General features: G+C 36.1%; 1 protein-coding gene across 9 annotated transcripts in view; it reads left to right on the top strand.

The window, feature by feature from the left end:
- Positions 1-1958: 1958 nt before the first annotated feature.
- The window catches only part of PPIG (peptidylprolyl isomerase G), a 40678-nt gene continuing 21049 nt past the window's right edge, over positions 1959-21587 (top strand). The window contains exons 1-8 of one of the 9 annotated variants that reach the window (XM_061135506.1): positions 1959-2093; positions 16446-16511; positions 17728-17774; positions 18024-18158; positions 18260-18334; positions 18890-18997; positions 19998-20042; positions 20734-20821. In XM_061135506.1, the coding sequence (XP_060991489.1) occupies positions 18098-18158; positions 18260-18334; positions 18890-18997; positions 19998-20042; positions 20734-20821 (377 nt within the window). In that variant the 5' untranslated portion in view covers positions 1959-2093; positions 16446-16511; positions 17728-17774; positions 18024-18097. Of the gene's footprint in view, positions 2094-2300; positions 2505-16445; positions 16512-17727; positions 17775-18023; positions 18159-18259; positions 18335-18889; positions 18998-19997; positions 20043-20733; positions 20822-21587 lie in introns of those variants that run through there. The other 8 variants (XM_061135513.1, XM_061135511.1, XM_061135505.1 and 5 more) reach the window with 8 other exon arrangements.

The following is a 21587-nucleotide window of genomic DNA, read 5'->3' as shown; positions in this document are numbered from 1 at the left end:
TGACAGCGCTAGAGTCCTAACCACTGGATCAGCAGGGAATTTCCCCCCAAAACAACTCTTCTTAAGAAAAGAATAGTGAAAACTTTGTCATAGTTCACCACCAGCCACCAGTCTTTGAATTGACATTTGTAAAGATGCTTCAAGACTTCTTTCAGGAATCCTCTAAAATGTGACCATTTATAATGTATACTATATCTAAGTAATTATTAATACTTTACTATTAAATAATTCTTCAGTCACTTCATATAAAAGTCTATCTAAGAAAAAAGTATATCCTGGAACAAATTAGTAATACTACCTTTGCACACCTCAAAATGTTAACTATGGTATAATCTGTACTATATCCTCAAAGATTGTCTCTAACTGAATGGATGAGAAAGAGGGAAACTACACCAATGTCATAGCAATGTTACACATTACCTCTACAAGTAGAAATCTAAGAAATGAATTTGTATATCACAGCTAAATAAAAGTATATTCTAAGGAATCTGAATTAACAAAAGTCAAACCAATGCTTTAAAAAATCTATCTCAATATACTGCCCACTATAAATTAGAATTTTAAAGAATTGCCCTCCTCACTGCAAAGTGTGAACTCACATAACCTCTAAATCGTTTGAAGATGAGTATGATACTACTTTCCTGCAATGAAAGCAATGGCTTAAAGTCGCCAAGATTGTCCTCTCAGTTTTACAGCTAATGAAACGGGTGAAGACCCTTAAATGTACCTACCACATGCTCAGCTGTTGTTGATAATTACTAATTTACCAAAGATGAAGGAGTGAAAATTTTTAATGATTGTAACTTTCTTTTCATACAATAACAAAATCTAAGTCCTCTGTTTCTTTTTGTTTGTTTTTACAGAGAAACAGATTTATTGTAAGGAATTGGCTTACAATTGTGGGGGCTGGAAAGTCTGAAATCTGTAGGGTATGTGAGAAGGCTATAAGTGCACATAAGAGTTGATATTGCAGTCATGAGTTTGAAATAAACACAGCAGGCCAAGCATGTTGGAAACCCACGCAAAGTTACTATAATGCCATCTTGAGGCATAATGCTTTCCTGCTTAGGAAATCTCAGCCTCTGCTCTCAAGGCCTTAAGCTGATTGGATGAGTTCCACCCTGCTTTACTTTAAGTCTTGGAATTGTAAATGTTTATCACATCTAAAATATACCTTGGGAACCACATCTAGACTATTCTTTGACCAAATAACTGGGCACCATATCCTAGCCAAGTTGACACATAACACTAACCATCACAAGGGAGCTGTTTTCTTTAAAACACATGGCGTATCTTCACAATGACTGCCCTCAACTCCCCTGAATATCAGGGGGAATTATGATAATTCTAACAATCTAGGAACTCTTAACCTCTTGAAACAATTAAATAGCAACATGTGTCCTAAATAGTATTCTCCCCAGAAAGCACTGGATTTGGAGTCAAAGCCTTACTTTGGTATTTGGGAACAATGTATTTGGGAAGGCACTTATCTTCCTCGAGCCTCAATTTCTTTGTCTGTGAAACAAGGATAACAACATATCATGGGGTTGCTATGAGAAAATTTTTAAAAGACAACAAAGGGCGTCAATGTCCTCTATAATTTCCTCCTTTCCTCAAATAGCACTTTGTTCATTTCTTTCTTTCTTTTTTTTTAATGTGTGTCACAGCATTAACTAGAAGCTGTTCTGGGAAGCTCTTTGAAAGTAGGGTCTCCTTCCCAATACCCTGGCAGAGGCTCAATCAATGTTTATTAAGTGAAGCCTTCATTTCACGAACGACTTGGCATTCTAACGGTTACAAACGCTGTCAATCAACTTACACAAAAAACATTAAGCTACCTATGGGCCAGGCATTTAACTCGCTCCAAAATCCTAGAACTCCAGGGAGGGTGAGGTAACGCAAGCAAGGGATCACCAGAAGACACGGGCCACCGAGAAGTGACGTATTTCCGGCGCGACGTTTCCCCTCCACGCCGGGACTGGGTTGTGGGGGGAGGGAGGCGGTTAGTGGTCTTTAGCGCCTTTTCTGGCGGCGGTAGATTTGAAGCGCTTTAAAGGACCGGACCTCGGGAAGAGGAGACTGGACTGGTGCAAGTAGGTGGCGCAGGGCCTGTGTTGTTTCGGTACCGTCCTTTGCAGCAGTGTCGGGGTGCGAGAGCGGGAAGGGCCCTAGAAGAGGGGCGGAGCCGGCGCGATAGGCCCAGACCGATTTAACCGTCTTCCTCTCAAGATATTGGGGCTGCCCGATCCCAGATGGGTCCCCGAGGATCGTGGCGCTAGTTTTGCAGCAGGTGCTGCTGGAGAGGGCTTCCAGCCGTGCCTTCCGGACCTGGAAGATGGCCCTCCCCCTGCCAGCCCCCGCCCTCCCTTCTCGGGCGCACACCTCCCTCCCTGACGCATTTTGCCGCACAAGCTGTAATATGGCGGCAGCGACGGTGGCCTGAACTCTAGGGAGCCGGGGTGATTTTGATGCTTCAAAATCGTAAGACCGAGCACGAATGCGGGGTAGGTGGGAGGATAGGTGGGGACACGGGACGCGTTACCTGCCATCCTGTCAGATTAGGGGTGGAGAGTGGCAGACGGGGAGCCTGGATCTCAGGTTAAGATTAGAACGAAGAGAGGCTTTCCCCCTGCTCCGACCTTTTCCTCTCGTAGCGACTATCTTGCGTAGTGTAGTGGCACAGGCCACTTAGTTCTCCCCAAACTCCAATCCAGGCTCTTCCCTTCTATCCCAGAACTGACTCCCAAGTTCTCCCACGTTTCCGAAGAACTGTGAGCAGCGCAGGCCTTTTAGGAGGAATTACTCTTGGAGGAAGGTGATGGCTTCGGAATTCCAAATGCTTTGGGGGAAGTGTGCGAATTTGGCTCGTCTTTAGTCTTTTAAGGTGCTGAATCGAGGTCTGCAGGAATGGGAAACTCTTAGTCGTTTTGAAAATGTTATAAAAGCACCATTTTGTGCATTGATTTTCATTTCTAACCACAAGGGTACTTTATGCAGGACCAAGTGTTTGCAGTAGTGGTCAGAAATGCGTCCAAGGAACAATTATATATGGAAATTAGGGGGTAAGCTTAATTTTCAGTAGCCAAAACCAGATAGAAAAAGTGAGTCTGTGGATTACCGTTTGGCAAAGAATGGCCGGCTTGTACCGATGATGGAGAAGGGGGTGTGTAAAACCAGTTTTGAAGTCGCGGTATAAAATCCAGAAAAAGAATGGCTGTTTCTCTAATTCATGTTTTTTATTTATGTGAAAATATACCCGTTTTATCCCCCCTCCTTTTTTTTTTTTTAGTTTAATCATTTAAGATGGGATCGTCTCTATAAGGAATTACATACATCTGTTTTAAACAGAGCTCCCTTTACCTTAACGTTTTCTTTATGGTTCAAGAGTATTGGTGTCCTGAGATCCTAATGGCGTCTTGTCTTGTAGTAGAATTCTGTGCCTTTTTAAAAATTTTGTTTACTTTTTAAGGTTTTTGCTTTTGCGAACTTTTGTCAGGCTTGCCTTCCCCTGTTGTCAGGAGTGTACAAGTAAGCAAACTTACAAGGTTAGAAATTTTGAGTTCTTTTCTGATCCAGCCATCTTTCTGAACCTCACTATTTTTTTCATCTATAAAATTATATTCTAATTTCAGGCTATTATCAAGCTGTGGGCTTCAAAAGTAAATATTCAGCTTTGTTAAAATTCTGTGTAAAATTAGCTTTGAGTAAGAGCTCAGTGGTTCCCCTATGAGGGAAAAGCATACATTACATTTATTGTGACTTACTAAAGGCCTTTCATTTTCGGTGCTTGATACTGTGGTCTTGTAGTATCTGTGTTCTTTAGGTAAAGACTTTATTCTTTTGATATTTTGCCTATTTTAAGTTAGATTTCCTGTCAGGCAGCATCCATTCTCCCAAACATTGGGAAATTGGTAATAGTTCATAGTAGGATGAACTAGTTCTACTAGTTGTCAGGGCACCATCTACAGTTCTTCAAGTGTTGCTCTTTTAAGAAATACATGTTGATGTTTTCCCTTATTGTTTTATTTATAGGATATTTCAACAGGATTAGAATGTATTATTTATTCTCTGTATCCTCATGTACTAAGGTGTCTTACTTGTTATATGTAGTTGGAATCCATAGATAATTAATTCAAGTTATTTGAAGAGTTTATTGCAAATCTCTCTGCTACACAGTATTTTTTCTTCTTTTTTGTCTTTAATATTAGTACCAGTTTTTAGTTTTCATTTAAGTGTCAGTGGTTTTGACCTGGTTTAATGAATATATGGTCTCCATAAGAACTCTGTATATTTTTATTTCTTTAAGGCAAATCTTGCATCTTGAAATATACTACAGGCAGTGTTATAAATTCTCTGTATGCTGTAACTGGGACTTTGTACTTTTAGTACCAGACAGGAAATGTTTTACACTTCGTTTTAGTTTGAGTAGTGGCTTAAAATGATTACCAACTTGTTCTTGGAATTTAATTATGTCATACTTATGGGTATCAATTTTTGATATTAAAATGGTTATTTTTAAATCATGAATGGTTCCTTAATGTACTGATTTTTAAATTGCATGAAACCTGATTATATATGTTAATAAGCTACTGTTAATTGCACATAAACTTTAGCTTAAGGTTTATTCATAATTAAATCTTTGCATCGTGGTCACTTGGTAAAAAGTTAAATTATGTAACCATTATCTGGAATATTTATGAATGAGCTACTTTATTTTAATTGGAGGATAATTACAATATTGTGATGGGTTTTGTCTTATATCAGTATGAATCAGGCACAGGTTATAAGCTACTTTCCACAGTGAAGATATAATTTTAACCAGAAAACTCTTACTTTTTTTTCCCTCCACTTGTGACTTTGAGCCAGTCACTTCAACTCTCTAGTCTTCTTGTTCCCAAGTCTATACAATTAGAAGATTGGACCAGATTACCTATTTCCTTCAAACTTCAAAAGTCTGTAATTTTTTATTTAGGAGTTACTGGATTAAATAACACACTGCTAGGATGGTTTGGTTCTATCTCTTGAGACAGTGGGATAAGTTTATTGTTATAAGAGCTTAGATAATTGCAGGTACAATATTAAGAATATTAGCAGAGATTTCCCAGTTGGTATATGCTTTTTAGTTTGGCACTAGCGTAGTTGTACTAGATTTTTATGTCTCTCAGATTGTACGTGCAGCAAGTTATTTAACACCAAACTTGGCATCATACCAGCTTTTCTCTTTTTAAGTTTTCTGAAGGATTTAGGAATTTAGTAAGTGCCTGAAAGTGAAGTGAGTTAGTTGCTCAGTCATGCCTGAGTGTTCGAGACCCAGGGAGTGCAGCCCACCAGTCTCCTCTGTCCTTGGAATTCTCCAGGCAAGAATACTGGAGTGGATAGCCATTCTCTTCTCCAGGGGATCTTCCTGACTCAGGGCAAACCCAGGTCTCCTGCATTGCAGGCAGTTTGTTTACCATCTGAGCCATCAGGGAAGCCCTACTAACTGCCTATACACTGTTAATCATGTTTTTAATCAGTGCAGAGGTTTGTGACTGTCAGACACTAAGGGAAAAGGAACTATATGGTGCCTTTTCTGACACCCCAGAATGTCAATTTGTTTGTGCTTAGTTCACTAACAACCTGGCATTTGTAAATATATTTAGATATCTTTTAACCAATCTGTTTTAATTTTTCATTTGATTTCTATGAACTACATTAAGGTAGACAGTAATGTAAAATGTGATGTTAGATTGCTATCTTTGAAAGTCTTCAATATCTGCTATGCTTTTAATTAGTTTAATTTAATATGATTGCACTTAGAGGTGCAAGTCTTCTATGAATATTGCTACCTGTTTTATTAAACTTAAACAGATGAGAACTTCCCATCTTTATTTCTTGGTCTTGAACTGAAAATGCTCTCTCTTATAGTGGATTCTGTTTAAAGAAAAGAAAATAGATACTTTGTTAAGAGAATGCAGTCTCAGTAGGCATATCTAAAGAATAAGCTCCTTTCAGTTGTGGAATAGGCTGAGAGGATTTACTCACTACAGATACATATTAGCAATACTGCATGTGGGAAGCAGTGCATGTGGGAGAAAAGGCCCTGAGTAACCGTCTTCTGCTCAAGCCTTCACTAGCATTCTGTTGGGCAGTGTAATGCTGGACCAGGCATTGTGCTTGGTGTTGAAGATAGAAAGGTTCTGAGTTCAAGGAGTTTGCTATTGTTTGGTTGTTAAGTTTTGTCTGATTCTTTTGCGACCCTATGGAATGTAACCCACCAGCGCCTCTGTCATTGGGATTCTCCAGGCAAGAATACTGGAGGGGGTTGCCATTTCCTTCTCCAGACAAATTTATGATAATGAAAATAAAATTCAACAATCTTTTTAACTTCAGAGGGTCAGGGTGAAATTCCTAGAGTGTACTTTGGCTGTGTTCAATCTTTAAGGACAATTAGGAATTAACCAAGGGAATCAGAAAGGGCAAAGACCTGCTTGTCATTGCAATAGTTAAGAGTATTTACTATCTCCTTTTTCAAGACTTAGTACTCTGCAGACTCCCTCATACTGTGTGAAACTTGCAAGTAATTCTTGGAATTAAGAATGTAATTCCATGTAATGAAGAATGTAATAAAGTCACTGTGTTATTTATTGCCTAATTACAAATTTCACTTTCACTTTGGGGCTTCCCTGGCAGCTCAGCTGGTAAAGAATCTTCCTGCAATTCGGGAGACCTGGGTTCAGCCCCTGGGTTGGGAAGATCCCCTAGAGGAAGGCGTGGCAACCCACTCCAGTATTCTTGCCTGAAGAATCCCCATGGACAGAGGAGCCTGGTAGTCTACAGTCCATGGAGTCGCAAAGAGTTGGACACCACTCAGCAACAAAGCACGATTGCAAATACCATGTTTTTTTTACTATATGTTTTAATAATTAGTTGCCTATGTCCTTCTGCCCCCCACCTCCAACCTTCATGTTACTTTAGGTGAATATGGAAATTATTTCATGTCTGGAGCTATAGGATTAAACTTTTTACTTATGAATTTGTTTCATCTCTGATATTTTTATGAAATATATTTGTTGCAAAAGTTTCAGGTGGAGCAGTGGTAAGGAATCTGCCTGCCAATGCAGGACACATAGGAGACACAGATTCAATCCCTGGGTCATGAAGATCCCTTAGGGTAGAAAATGGTAACCCACTCCAGAACTCTTGCCTGCAAAATTCCATGGACAGAGGAGCCTGGCAGGCTGCAGTCCATGGGGTCACAAAGAGTTGGACGCAACTGAGCGCAAGAGCACATGGCATATCATACATCCTACCATTTAATATTTTGAAACTTTTTTGCATTATATATTGTTGACATATTAAAGTGATTATGATACTGTTGATAAATAAAAATGTTTAATTCTATCTGCTTAGAAGAAACTCAAAGAATATACATTAAAATTTTAAAAGTTATGGCTTAATTTTATGCATTTTTGTGTACTTAGCTTTTTTCATGAGCTTGTTAAGCTTTACTGATTATCTTTAAAAGTATTTTCTTTATAAATAAAGTAGGTGGAAGTATCAAATACTCAGATTTCTGAGGGAGTCAGGCAGGTGAGGTGAATGCAAGAGCTCCAGTAAATGATAAATGGTAACAGCTAACATACAGTAGTGGAAACTAGGTCAGACTGGAACATATGTACCTCATCTGATGGGGTATACTGTGCTGGTTGCTGTACAGGAATGGGGCATGTTGCTCGATATGATTTTTTTTAAAAGAAAAAATTATAGCTGCATTTTACAGGAATAGCTGCAACTAACTTAGATTAAACAGCTATGCAGTGAACAGTTCACCTGAAGATTATTGCTCTGAAAGCTTTGTGAACTATTCTTAGGAAATTCATGACTTATTTTATTGAAAATTGCATAGACTTGAAAATTGTGTAGACTTGATTTTTGTCCCAAATTGTGTTTTTGGTATCTGTCAGTATTGTTTTCTCTTTGTGTACATGCTGAGTTGCTTCAGCTATGTTTGACTCTGTGCAACCCTATGGACTGTAGCCCACCAGGCTCCGCTGTCCAGGGGGTTCTCCAGGCAAGAATACTGGAGTGGATGACCATGCCCTCCTCCATGGTTCCTCCCAGCTCAGGGATCGAACCCGCATCTCTTACATATCCTGCATTGGCAGGCAAGTTCTTTACCACTAGCGCCACCTCTTCTTAAAAAGAAAAAATTGACTAGGTGTTTGTATTGCATTTTTTAGATATTGTAATAACAGGAAATAATAGTTAAAGAGGGAATACTAGAGGGAATACTACATCCTATTTCTGATTAGATAAAATTTGATACCAGTAATGTTAGAGACATAGCTTTGAGCCATCTTTCATTGTTCTTCATTAGCTATTAATGTTAGAACATTTACATACTTAAGATATTTATATAGTGCTTTTAATAATAATTTGCTATCTTTCATGTTTCTTAAATTTAAAGCATATTTGATTTGTTATTTCAAGATATCATTTAAATCTGTTTCTAAGAAAAGTATCCCTGTGTGGTGTTACCTAAATGCATATTATAACCACACAGAGACATGTACATTATAATCTTAGATTGTATGTACATTTTTTATTCTGTTATGAATTTTTTTATTTATAATAGCAGTTATGTTTGTTAAAGAAGTAGAAAGAAGTACAGTGAGGCAAAAACATCCTTCAGTGTTTTTTTTTTGTAATTGGAACATAGTTGGCTTACAGTGTTGTATTGGTTTCTGTTATTCACATATAGTGTATCAGCTATACGTATACATACATATATCCCCCACTCTCCAGTCTTAAAATCAAGTACTGTAGTGATTATTTCCTTTCAGTCTTTTTTCCTTTTTTTGTAAATCTTTGAATTTGAAGGAGTAGTTTATGTGATTATAATAATATTGCATTATTGTTTTATATCTTGAGTATTTAACAAATTATGAGCATTTTCCAAATTATTGATCACTGTAAGCATTGCTGCAACAACTGTGATATTTTGTCCAACTAGAGATCATAATCTAATCATTTTTCATAATACTGAAAACACTACTTCGGATAGTATAAAAGTAGCACCAACATGGCCAACTTTATATATGAAGGCTTTTTAAGATAGTTCCTTACAGTGGATTTCTAGCAATTGGGTTTTTAAGGTGTAAACCAGTTTGAGGTATAAACAGTTTTTACATACATTTCCAGAGGATTTGCTTACTGTATTGGGAATTATTCTTTTAAAAGATCTTTGCTATTTCAATAAGAAAATTATCTCATTTTGTTAGTATTTCTTTAAAGATATTTTCCTGATTATAAAATTATACCTGTTGAAGAAAATTTGGAAAACAAATACATAAAAATTACCCTTAAATTCATGACCCAGGTATTATCAGTGTTAATATTTTGTTGTAAATCCTTTTGATTTAGATGTAATTGACATATAACTTTAAATTTGTTTCAGATGTACGACATGATCACTGTGTATATATATGATTATGTGTATATAATTCACTGTGTATGTGATTGATGTTGGTGATGGTTTAGTCTCTTAGTCATGTCCAACTCTTGTGACGCCATGGACTGTAGCCTGCTAGGCTCCTCTGTCAGTGGGATTCTCCAGGCAAGAATACTGGAGTGGGTAGCCATTCCCTTCTTCAGGGGATCTTGCATTGCAGGCAGATCTTTACCTACTGAGCTATGAGGGAAGCCCATGTGTATGTGACTGTGTGTATATATTGCAAAATGATCACTATAGTAAGCCTAGTTACCGTTCACCTCACATATAAATTGTTTTTCCCTGTGACACGGTCGTCTGTTTAGCAGCTCTCCAGTACAGAGCACACACTGTGCGCTGTGTTCTTGGGGCTTCCCAGGCGGCACTAGTCGTGCAGTGCAGGAAATGTAGAGACCTGGGTTGATCCCTGGGTCGGGAAGATCCCCTGGAGGAGGGAATGGCAGCCCACTCCAGTATTCTTGCCTGGAGAACCCCCTGGACAGAGGAGCCTGGTGGGCTACCGTCCATAGGGTCGCAAAGAGTCCGACCAGCTGAAGAGACTTAGCATGCACACATGCACACTATTTTCTTGGGACTTTATAAGTTCAGATTTGGGTTTTTTTGTTTTGTTTTGTTTTATGATTCCATGTATGAGATTGTAGTGTTTTTCTCTGCCTGACTGTTTTCACTTAACACAATGCCCCTGAGGCCCATCCATGTTGTCACAAGTGGAAGGATTTTCTTCCTTTTTTGTGACTAAATAATATTCCTCAGTGTGTCTGTGTGACACATTTTCTTTATCCGCTTATCAGGGGACACGTTGTTTCCATGTCTTGGCTACTGTAAGTAATGCTGCATAATTCATGATTCATTAATATTTTGATGTAAATCCTATTTTTCCTTTTAGTTTTATTGAGGTATAGCACTGTCAAAGTTTAAAGTGCATAGCATAATGAATTGACTTACACATTGAAGAATGATTGCCACAATAAGTTCAGTTTAACATCCACCATGTCATACAGATACAAGGGAAAAAATGTTGCTTTTTCCTTGTGATGAGAACTTTTAGACTTTTATTCTCTTAGCAGCTTTCAAATATACCATACAGCAGTGCTAACTGTGTTAACAATGTCGTATATTATGAATATCTTCTTATCCTTGAATGGTCTTTGATAATTTTTCTTTTTCAGTATTTTTAAATAACTTTTATTTTTAAAAGTTATTTTTAAAGAACTTTTAATGGTAGAATTAGTGTGCTTTAGTATCAGTAGTGGCATAAAGTTGAAAAAGTTTAAAAGTTTAAAAAAAAAGTTAAAGATTTTTTAAAAAGCTGAAAAGTCATAAAATTGAAAAGTTATACAGTAAAAAAAATCTTACCCATCTTCCCCAGCTACCCATTTCCTCTCCCACCAGATGCGTCTATGTTAGACAAAACACATTTTTTAAAAGTTCTTTTGAAAAAATACAAAGAAAATATACCATATACGTTTCTGTAGTTTGTTGTTGTTGTTGTTTTGGGGTTTTTTTTTTTTTTTTTTTTTTTTTTCACTTAAAAGGGCTGGGAGATAGCAGATATCCAGCTTCCTCATTCCTTTTTATAGCCGGTAACTTGTATGGAGGTCATATGATTTATGTAACCTCTTCCTCCTCTATATACAGTTAGGTTTATAGCCTTTTAACTATTACAATGATGGTGCCTGTATGACCCTGTACTTACCTTATTTCACGAATGATGTATAAATTCCTCGGAATAGGGTTATTGAGTCAAAGGGTCATTAATGCATTTGTAATGTGTCTTGTCACGTTGGCAAAGGATTATCAAATTTACCCCTTTGCTAGTGTCAGTAGTATATGAGGTCAGTATTCTTTATTTCCTTCAATCCAGTTGGTGAAAATGTTACCTCTTATTTTAACATATAAGAATATGATTTCCAGTGGCTAGATGAATACTATCCATTTCACGATGATATCATTTATTTAACCAATTTCTATTACTATACAATTTATTTTTTTACTATTATAAAAAGCACTACAGTGACAGTGTATATGAATTGTTTTACCCTTAAAATCCTTTTAACTACATAATTTTGCTATTTTTACACTTAAACATTTTTTCCACGTTATGTTAAAATTATATTTTCATAAGCAGCGTAGCAGTCCATCATATGAATATTTCTTAATTTACTTGTTATGTTAGACATTTAGGTTGTTTTTTTGTTTATTTTTTATAGAAGTATAGTTAATTTACAATGTTGTGCTAGTTGCAAGTGTACAGCAAATTGATTCAGTTGTGTGTGTGTGTGTGTATTCTTTTTCAGATTCTTTTCCATTATAGATTATTACAAGATACTGAATATAGTTCCCTGTGCTATACAGTAGGTCCTTGTTGTTTAGCTGTTTTATATACGGTAGTATGTCTATGTGTCTATAATCTCCAACTTCTAACTCCCTCCCGCCCCATCCCCTTTAGTAACCATAAGTTTATTTTCTGTGTCTATGAGTTTATTTCTGTTTTGCAAATAAGTTCATTTGTATCATTTTAAGTGATGCCATGATATTTGTCTTTCTCTGACTTACTTCAGTTAATATGATAATCTCTAAGTCCGTCCATGTGGCAGCACTTGGCATTGAATTCTTTTTATGACTGAGTAATATTCTATCTTGTATATATACCACATCTTCTTTATCTTCATCTATCGACCAACATTTAGGTTGCTTCCATGTCTTGGCTGTTGGAAACACTGCTGAAATGAGCATGTATCTTTTTGAACCGTGTTTTTCTCTGATTTTATGCCTGGGAGTGGGATTGCTGGATCATATGGTAACTCAGTTTTTAGTTTTTTTAAGGAACCTCTATACTATTTTCCATAGTGGCTGCACCAGTTTACATTCTTATCAACAGTGTAAGAAGGTTCTCTTGTCAGCCTCTCCAGCATTTGTTGTTTGTAAATTTTTTCAAAATAATTTTATTTATTTTTGGCTCTGCTGGGTCTGTGATGCACTGGCTTCTCATTGCAGTGGCTTCTTTTGTTGCAGCTCCTGGGCTCTAGAGCATATTCTTAGTAGCTGGGGCACTTGGGCTTAATTGCTCCAAGGGAGGTAGGATTTTCCCAGATCAGTGGTTGAATGCATGTCTCCTGCATTGGCAGGCAGATTCTTTACTACTGAGCCACCAGGGAAGCCCTGATTTTTTTATTATGGTCATTCTGACTGGTGTGAGGTGATACCTCCTTGTAGTTTGGAGTTGCAGTTCTTTTAATAATTAGCGATATTCAGCACCTTTTCATGTGTGTTTTGGAACATCTGTATGTCTTCTTTGGAGAAATGTCTATTTAGGTCTCCTGTCCATTTTTTTTTTTATTTTTTTTATTTTTTAGGCTGTGTGAACTGTTAGGTTGTTCCTAATTACTATTTAAAAAATTTTAAAAGCCTTAAAGAAGATTTTATTTTAAATGGTTGCCTTTAGAGACATTTGAAGAGTTTGAATTACTGAAGTGTTAAAGGTTAGAATGATTATGAATATATTCTTGGTCTACAGTGCCAAGTTGTTTAGCAAAAGTTTTCACGCTGTTTATATTTTGATTTCATTTTTTTATGAATTGTTTGTTTATATTCCCTTGGGTAGCCTTTGTGCTTTTAATTGTTTCCTGTATGGACCCTGTGGTCCTCATGGAGGGAAGAGGGAAGAAGGCTTCTTTTGGTTGTCACATGGACTGATATTTACCAGTCAGGACCAAAGGTGCTTCATGTTCTACAGTAAGATGGGCCTTGCCAGTGTTTTACAGGAAGGAAACTTGCACATCATGTTTGGAAATATTTCCCCCAATTTTTTACTTTCTAATTTCCCTTTGGAAAATAGAAATAATACATTTTTTCATAAGATCAAATCTGTTTGTCTCCATCATTTATTTCTTTATTATTTGTTGTTCAATCACTAAGTGGTGCAGTCCCAAGGACTACAGCACAACCAGGCTGCCCTATCCTCCACTATCTCCTAGAGTTTGCTCAAGTGTTGATGTCCACTGAGTTGGTAATGCTATCTAATTGTCTCATCTTCTGCCCAGCTCCTTCTCCTTTTGCCTTCAGTTTTTCCCAGAGTCAGATCTTTTACAGTGAGTCAGCTCTTCACATCAGGTGGCCAAAGTATTGGAGCTTCAGCTTGAGCAACAGCCCTTCCAATGAATATTCAGGGTTGATTTCCTTTAGGATTAACTGGTTTGATATCCTTGCAGTCCAAAGGACTCTTAAGTCTTGAATGCTCTTTTGAAGAGTTACTTTTACAGGTCTGAATTTGTCATAGAAAACTTGGAAAATGAGAAAATTAAAACAAAAATCGTCTATGACTCTTTCACTTAGAAATAGGCTCTAAATATTTTCACATATTTTCTTCTATTTTACTTTGAAGACATGTCTTTCTTTAAATTGGAAACTAATATGTGAACATATTCTTGTTGCAAAAAAATCAAACATTATAGTTGAAGACCCTCATTGACTTCCATCCTTACTCCTGTACCCCAGCAGAGTACTTACTGTTTGAAGTTTTGGTATTTATCTCAAGACCTTTCTGTGGAAGCAGAATACTATTTTAGGGTATTAAAAAAAATACTTGAATGCAGCTTTGTTTTTCCTTTTCACCTAAACAGGTGTTTTGGATAGTGTGTGTAAAGACTTTTTAAACTGTTTTATAGTATTAAATAGCATTGTATACCACAATTTACTCAGATGTTATCTCATTTGGGGACATTTTGGGTGTTTGCTTTTAATTATTGTTATTGCATTGTTGCAGAAAAGCATTCTCATACATGCCTATTCTTCCTTGTATGTTTATTGATTTATTAAATATTGATTTCCTGCCATAATCAAGTACTGTTTGAGTTACTTCAGAATCAAGAGGGGAGCAAAACTGAAAAGGTCTCTCACATCATGAAGCTTATATTTTAGTAAGAGGAAAATATATAAAAACTTAAAATATCAAGTAGCAATAAATGCTGGGAAGAAAAGTAGAGCAGAATAAGGGAATATAAAGTGCTGGGGGATTAGGACCTGCTTCTGTGAATGTACTGGCAAAGAATTATTTCCATGAGAGGGTGATATTTGAACACTAACTTAAGTGGAGACATGAACCATGTGAAGATCTGGGGTAAGACCATTCCTCAGAGGGCATAGTAAATGTAAAAGACTTGACAAAGGATAGGCCTTGGCTGTTTTGGCTTCCCAGGTGGTGCAGTGGTAAAGATTCCACCTGCCGATTCAGGAGATGTGGCTTCGATTCAGGAGATGTGGATTCGATCCCTAGGCTGGGAAGATCCCGTGGAGAAGGGAATGGCTACTGGAGTGGCCAGTATTCTTGCCTGGGAGATCCCATGGACAGAGGAGCCTGGTGGGCTACTGTCCACGGGATTGCAAAGAGCATGACTGAGCGTGCACGCACACGCTTTTGAAGAACAGCAGGCTCTCTGGTGTGGCTGCAGCCAGCTTGGGAATGTCCCATAAAGTTGTAGAGATCAACGTGAGCTGAAGTGTTTAGGACCATGCTGTCCAGTACAGGAGCCACCAGCCACATGTGGTTATAGAACATTTGAAATGTGGCATAAACACTGATTTCTGGAAATTCCCTGGCAGTCCAATGTTTAGAACCTGACTCTTCTGCTGCAGTGGCCCAGGTTTGACTCCTGGTCAGGGAGCAAAGATCCCACAGGGCCTCACAGTAAGGCAAAAAAAAAAAAAAACCTGCTTGATTTCCACGACTTGTAAGACTTGGTAACATGGCAAATCATTCCATTATTCTTGCCTGGAAAATCCCATGGACAGAGGAGCCTGGCAGGCTACAGTTCATAGGGGTTGCACAGAGTCAGATATGACTGAATCAACTTAGCACAGGATAGTAACAGAAAGAGAATGTGAATTATCATTAATAGCATGTTATGTTGATTATATGTTGAAATAATATTTTGGACATATTGAGTTCAATAAAATTTATGTTTTCTTCACTGGTAGCAGCTGCGTTGGACAGTGGTGTTTACTGTTTTGAGAGAGTCAGGGGTAGAGAAATAAGAGTTTTATTTTTAAAATGATATTTATTTATCTATTTTTGGCTGTGCTGGGTCTTCCTTGCTGCTCGGGCGTTTCTCTGGTCGTGGCAAATGCGGGGCTACTCTTGGTTGTGGTGCATGGGCTTCTTGCAGTGGCTGCTCTTACTGTGGACACTGGCTCCAGGGCGCGTGAGCTGAGCAGTCCGCAGCTCCCGGGCTCTAGAGCGCAGGCTCAGTAGTTGTGGTGCATGGGCCTAGTGCTCTGCAGCGGGTAGGATCTTTCTGGATTGGGGATTGAACCCATGTCTCCTGCATTGGAGGAGACACCGGGAGCCCCAAGAATTTTGTTTTAGATAAAGTTTTAACAAAGTTTTACTTTGTTTTAACAAAGTAAATTTAGGGTAACATAACATACCAGAAACTACACATATTCTAAGTGGAGTTTAATGTTTTCCCAAAGTAAACTTACCCATGTAAGCAGCACTTAAACAACAGCAAAAAAAAAAAAAAAAAAACAGAGCAAACTGCTATTCTGGTAGCTTCCACTTATACTTCTAACTCCATAAATTAGTGATAGCATTTATTGCAATTTCAAAGTCTCAGAATTATAGGATTGTTTACAGTATGCCTTAGAATTGAGACACTTGGAAAATAATCAAATACTTTGTCTAAAAGGTTAAGGGTATTAAGAATTACTTTCTAAGCTTTCATAACATTTACCTGTTTTTCAAATTAGGAGTTTTTAAGAACACTATAGGAAATCAACTGTAATTGTAAACAATTTGGTATGTTTTGGGCAGTGCTATCTATACTATACTCCTTTTCTGAGAATGGAAATCTTTGGGATAATTGTGGCTAAACAGCTAACTTTAGAAGTTTTTTGTGGAGGCAAATAATTAAATCTCTAAATTTCCTCTTTTTTTTTCTGTCTCCAAATGTAGAGAATTTAAGAAGGCCTGCACAAGTTATTTAGAAGATAAAAGATAAAAAAAAAAAAAGATAATCAGGTACTAAGTATCAATAATAATTTAATATTTTTCTTTAAGATAAGATAGTTTCCTCAGATTTATGAATCCAGTGTATTCTCAACTTCAGATGTGCATCCATTGAAATTTTATACAAATAAAAATGCAACAAACTTAGCAAGCTATTAAAATTAATAAGTTTTGTTTTGTTTTATTGTTTTCAAGAAGTCTGTGTCTGTAATCTTCCTGGAGGATTGAAAGGCCTCTTTTTGTTTCATATGAAACAAATTTTAGTTTGTTTAGTTAGTATATATATTGTATCTTTTAGAAATAAAAAATGGAGGAGGTTGCGGGAAAAGTAGTTTGTACCCCTCCCTTTCCATTCAATAATGAATAAATACATTGGATTTGTATTTTTCAAATTGTTGGTGATTTGCGCAAAGTCTTCCATGCTTTTGTTGTTGACTGTTCTTACCTGTGGTTGTGGTGTGTGTAAAATTGATAAGGAATGGTGGTAGATAATATGTACCTATAAAATTTTGTAAAACTAAATAAATACACACAAATGAGTCCGGGTAGAACTGGGGAAATGTGGATCGTGTCAGCATTGTTATGCTTTTTACCCTACAGCTGTGCTATTATACTTTAGTTTTGTAAAATGTTACTGTGGGGAAACATGTATCCCTGTGTATTATTTCCTATAACTCTGTGAATCTATAAAAATTTCACTAGATTTAAAATATCTTTCATTGCTTACTGAGATTACTGAGCTACTAGCTTAAGACATAATTTTCGCAAAAACATAAACATTTCAGTCTCTGTTTTGAACAGATGAACAGATTTTTATAGTTCATTGTTTTGAATGCTGTTTACACTAAGTACCTTTGTTTCTTTTGCTTTTCACTTTATCCTGTCATTCTCCACCAGGTATTACAATTTGGAGGAAGTACTTAAATGCTTATGAAAACAATGTCTTAACTAGTAGCTATCTGCTCTGTAGATAAAACTTACATAGAGTGTCTCACTTATTGATGTTTTTATCTACATTAGATAGATCAGTATAGGCTGTTGTTCATGATCAAAAAATAATTTCATATGTAAAGTGTAATGTATTTTTACTCATAATGTTAATCTACCATATATATAACTATTGTTAAAGTAGCTCACTTTCTTTTTTCCTTGAATTATTTTTAGGAATTTGAATATTTTTCTTTTTAAAACTCCACTATTTTAATCAAAATTTATTTTTGTTTTCTAGGAGCAAAAGATTGGATCAGTTTGTCCTTGATTTTTCCCTATTTGAAGGTAACCTGTCTCTAGTTCACTAAATCATACAGACTTAATACAATTTTCTGTTTGAGGTGACAGTCTATATTTGGTTTTTAAAATAGCAGTTGTATTATATAATGACTAAACCTTTTATGTCTTTTCTATAAGATGCGGTCTAATCTTTCAAAGAAAATAATCATGTAATTTATGTCATGGAAGTAAATATTAAAATCAGACTACATTTCTTGTTATGTTCCACAGAGTTTTGTTTTGTTTTCTCTTCAGAAATTTATGAAAAATCTTTGCTGCTTTAGTGTGTTTGCCTGAAACTATTTTACTCAGATTGAAGTATTGACGCCATGGGAATAAAGGTTCAGCGTCCTAGATGTTTTTTTGACATCGCCATTAATAATCAACCTGGTAAGGAAATTAATGTCCCTATTTAACATTTATGTATGAATATTTAATATTTTAAATTATCTTTACATGAAGAAATATAAACCAGCTACCTTCTTTTTCAGCTGGAAGAGTTGTCTTTGAATTATTTTCTGATGTGTGCCCCAAAACATGTGAGAACTTTCGATGTCTTTGTACAGGTTTGTTGACATTTTCACTCACCCTAATAGTTTAAATTTAACACATTTTAGATTTTTTCTTGCATTCTTTCTCAGCATGCTGATTATGCAACATTGACTAGACATGAAAGTAATTCTTAGACATATTAATTGTAATAGGATTGTATCAGAGATTGATTTTTCCACTCATTAGAAAAGCATGGGTGCTTCTTAAATGAATTTTTAAAAGAATTCCTGAGAGGAGTGAAAATTCTGTAGCTTAGAGAAGTCTTTATAGATCAAGAGAAATAATTTTTTATTTATTCTTTTTATTTAAATTTTTCTTTCAGTTTTATTGAGATGTAATTGGTATATATCACTGTATGAGTTCAGGAGTGCAGCATAATGGTTTGATTTACATACATCATAAAGTGGTTATCACAATAAATTTAGTTAACATTCATCATCTCATATAGATACAAAATTAAAGAAGTGTGGAAAAAATTTTTTCCTGTGATTTCATCATTAGTATTGCTTTAATACTATTTCCTTAATTTCTTTTCTACTTAATGACATACCGATTTTTCTTCTCTTTAGGTGAAAAGGGGACAGGGAAATCAACTCAGAAGCCATTACATTATAAAAGTTGTCTCTTTCATCGAGTTGTTAAAGATTTTATGGTTCAAGGTGGTGACTTCAGTGAAGGTAAGACTTCAATTCTTAAAAAACAAAATCAAATATTCTTTGTTTATAAATTTATGTTCTTTTATGTACATGGATCTGAAAGTTAGACAAGTCTCTGGAAGTACTGGTCTAATTTTCTTCTGAGCCCACTTAATCTTTTGGTCAAAAAAAAGTACTGGAAATTCCTTGGTGGTCCAGTGGTTGAGATACGGAGCTTTCACTGCTGAGGGCCCGGGTTCAGTTCCTGGTTGGGGAACTGAGATTCTGCAAGCTGCCTGGCATGGCCAAAAATAAAAATTAGAACAACTCATAGAAATAGACATAAAGGAGGAAACACATAGGAAAAATTTCATCTTTGGTGCATGAATTAATTTCAGAAATTTGCTTTTGGATAAAAAAACATTGGCTTCCCTGGTGGCTCAGTGGTAAAGGAGCACCTGCCAAAGAGGGGGATGCAGGTCCTATTCCTAGGTCAGGAAGATCCCCTGGAGAAGGAAGTGGCACCCCACTCCACTATTCTTGCCTGGAGAATCCCATGGCCAGAGGAGCCTGGCAGACTACAGTCCATGGGGTCACACAAGAGTCAGACACGACTTAGCAACTAAACAACAACAAAAAACCCACTATATATCTCCTAGTAGCCTGTCTGTGTTCATGTTTGATTTTGTCACATCCAGTTATCTTTTACTACAGTACAGTTTTTACCTCCTTTCTTTTTGTAAAAACACTTTGAAAGCTACTAGTAATTTCTGGTAAAGGACCTACACAATCATTAGAATCTGAACAGTCTTTTTTCTACAGTTATTAATAGGCTTTGTCACACTCATATTGTTGTATCAGAGAGGAGAAAAGGTAATTTGGGATCTTGTCAGTATTATCTTTTATGATTTGCTGTGAACCTTTGAGTATTGTTGGTATAAAGTCGTTGAGGTACCTACTTTGTAAGAAACATTTTATTTAGGACTGCTTCAAGGAAATTACTGACCTAACAGTTCTAAGAGTCCATGCTTTTCATTCTTAGGAAATGGACGAGGAGGAGAATCCATTTATGGAGGATTTTTTGAAGGTAAAAATGTTTATGTTTAAATTAAACATTTTAATGTTTACTTTTAAATTAAAGGCTTGATCTTAATCTTTATTAAAAGAGAGATTCAGCTGTATTTCTTAGTGATAATACCAACATTTTTGTATGTCCATTTTTCTATGAAGATTTTTAAAAAATCTTTGATATTCTAAATTTGGCTGTAATGTTTTCCCCAAATTTAAGTTTTCTCTGTGGAATTTCTGTTAATGTGAAGATCATTTGAAAGACTCTAAACATGTGGTTGTAGAATTAATTTCATATTACCCATCTTTAACTTTTGGGAGTCAGTGAAATTTCACGTTCTACCTGCTTTTTTTCTTGTTCTAATACAGGATTGGAAGACAATCTGCTTTCTTTGCAATAAGCTGTTTTCTCTATCAATAGCAGAAATTAAGTTAATGAGTGCCTATGTGTGCTAAAAATAATATTGAAGAGAGATTGATATAGTATTTGGATTTTATAGCAGATGATTGAAAATTAAAAATATTTTAATATGAAAAGATAGGGGAGGGAATTGGTTGATATTAGATTTCTCTTACCCTGACTTTTTAATCTAAATTTTGCTTGGTGCTAAAGATCACATGATAGGAACCCAAGATATATAGAGGAGTGAAAAGGAATTTTGAGGGGGAAATTATGCCTATAATGTAACTGAAACTTTGCTTCTCTACAGATGAGAGTTTTGCTGTTAAACACAATAAAGAGTTTCTCTTGTCAATGGCCAACAGAGGGAAGGATACAAATGGCTCACAGTTCTTCATGTAAGAATTCATGATCTGACTTAAAATATCCCTTTTTTGGTGTGTCATTTTTCTCAGTTCCTGCTACTGATCACTAATAAGAGAGGGACCTACAAGGGGGAGAATTTTTAAAGGTGGAAGAACAAAGAATTTAGCAATACAGCTGACCTCCCCTTTTGCTGCTAAAGTTTTCAAATGATGAAAACTTTTGTCAAGAGGACACAGGAGCCAGCTTGAAGAGTTTCCAATCATCTTAGTAGTAATTGATCCAGGAAAAAATTATCTATGGAGGATAAATTAAGGAACAGAATATTTGCAGTGAGCATCTCTTTATAAATTACTTAATTAGAAAAGAGTAAAAATACGGGTTGTTCCTCATTTTTCAAAGATTCTTTATTTGTGAATTTGCCAACTCACTAGGTTTATTTGTAATCCAAAGTCAATACTACTACTGTTTTCCAATTCTGACAATGAAAAAATTGTTACCAGGGCTCATGTCAGCAATTCATGTTTTTTATCATGTTCCATGGGTAAAAATTTGCTCTGCTCTTCAGTAACATAAACTCTTTTGGTCTCAGAAGAATTTAATCTGTCAGCACCATATGGATTATTTATGTGTTTTCAATTTCATATTTGTAACTCCCTTCTTCAACCATGAGAAATCTCTCTTCCATTATGTTAAAAAATTTCTACCCATTTGTTGAATCCTAGATTTAAAAATTGCCACCCTATAACACTGGGAAAAGTAACGTACTAACTAGAGTTCACTGTTTTTAGCAGTTTTTGT

The sequence above is a fragment of the Dama dama genome, chromosome 33, assembly GCF_033118175.1.
Source record: "Dama dama isolate Ldn47 chromosome 33, ASM3311817v1, whole genome shotgun sequence".
NCBI lineage: Eukaryota > Metazoa > Chordata > Mammalia > Artiodactyla > Cervidae > Dama > Dama dama.
Note: the sequence above shows the minus strand (reverse complement) of the source record. Positions and strands in the feature narration are given on the sequence as shown.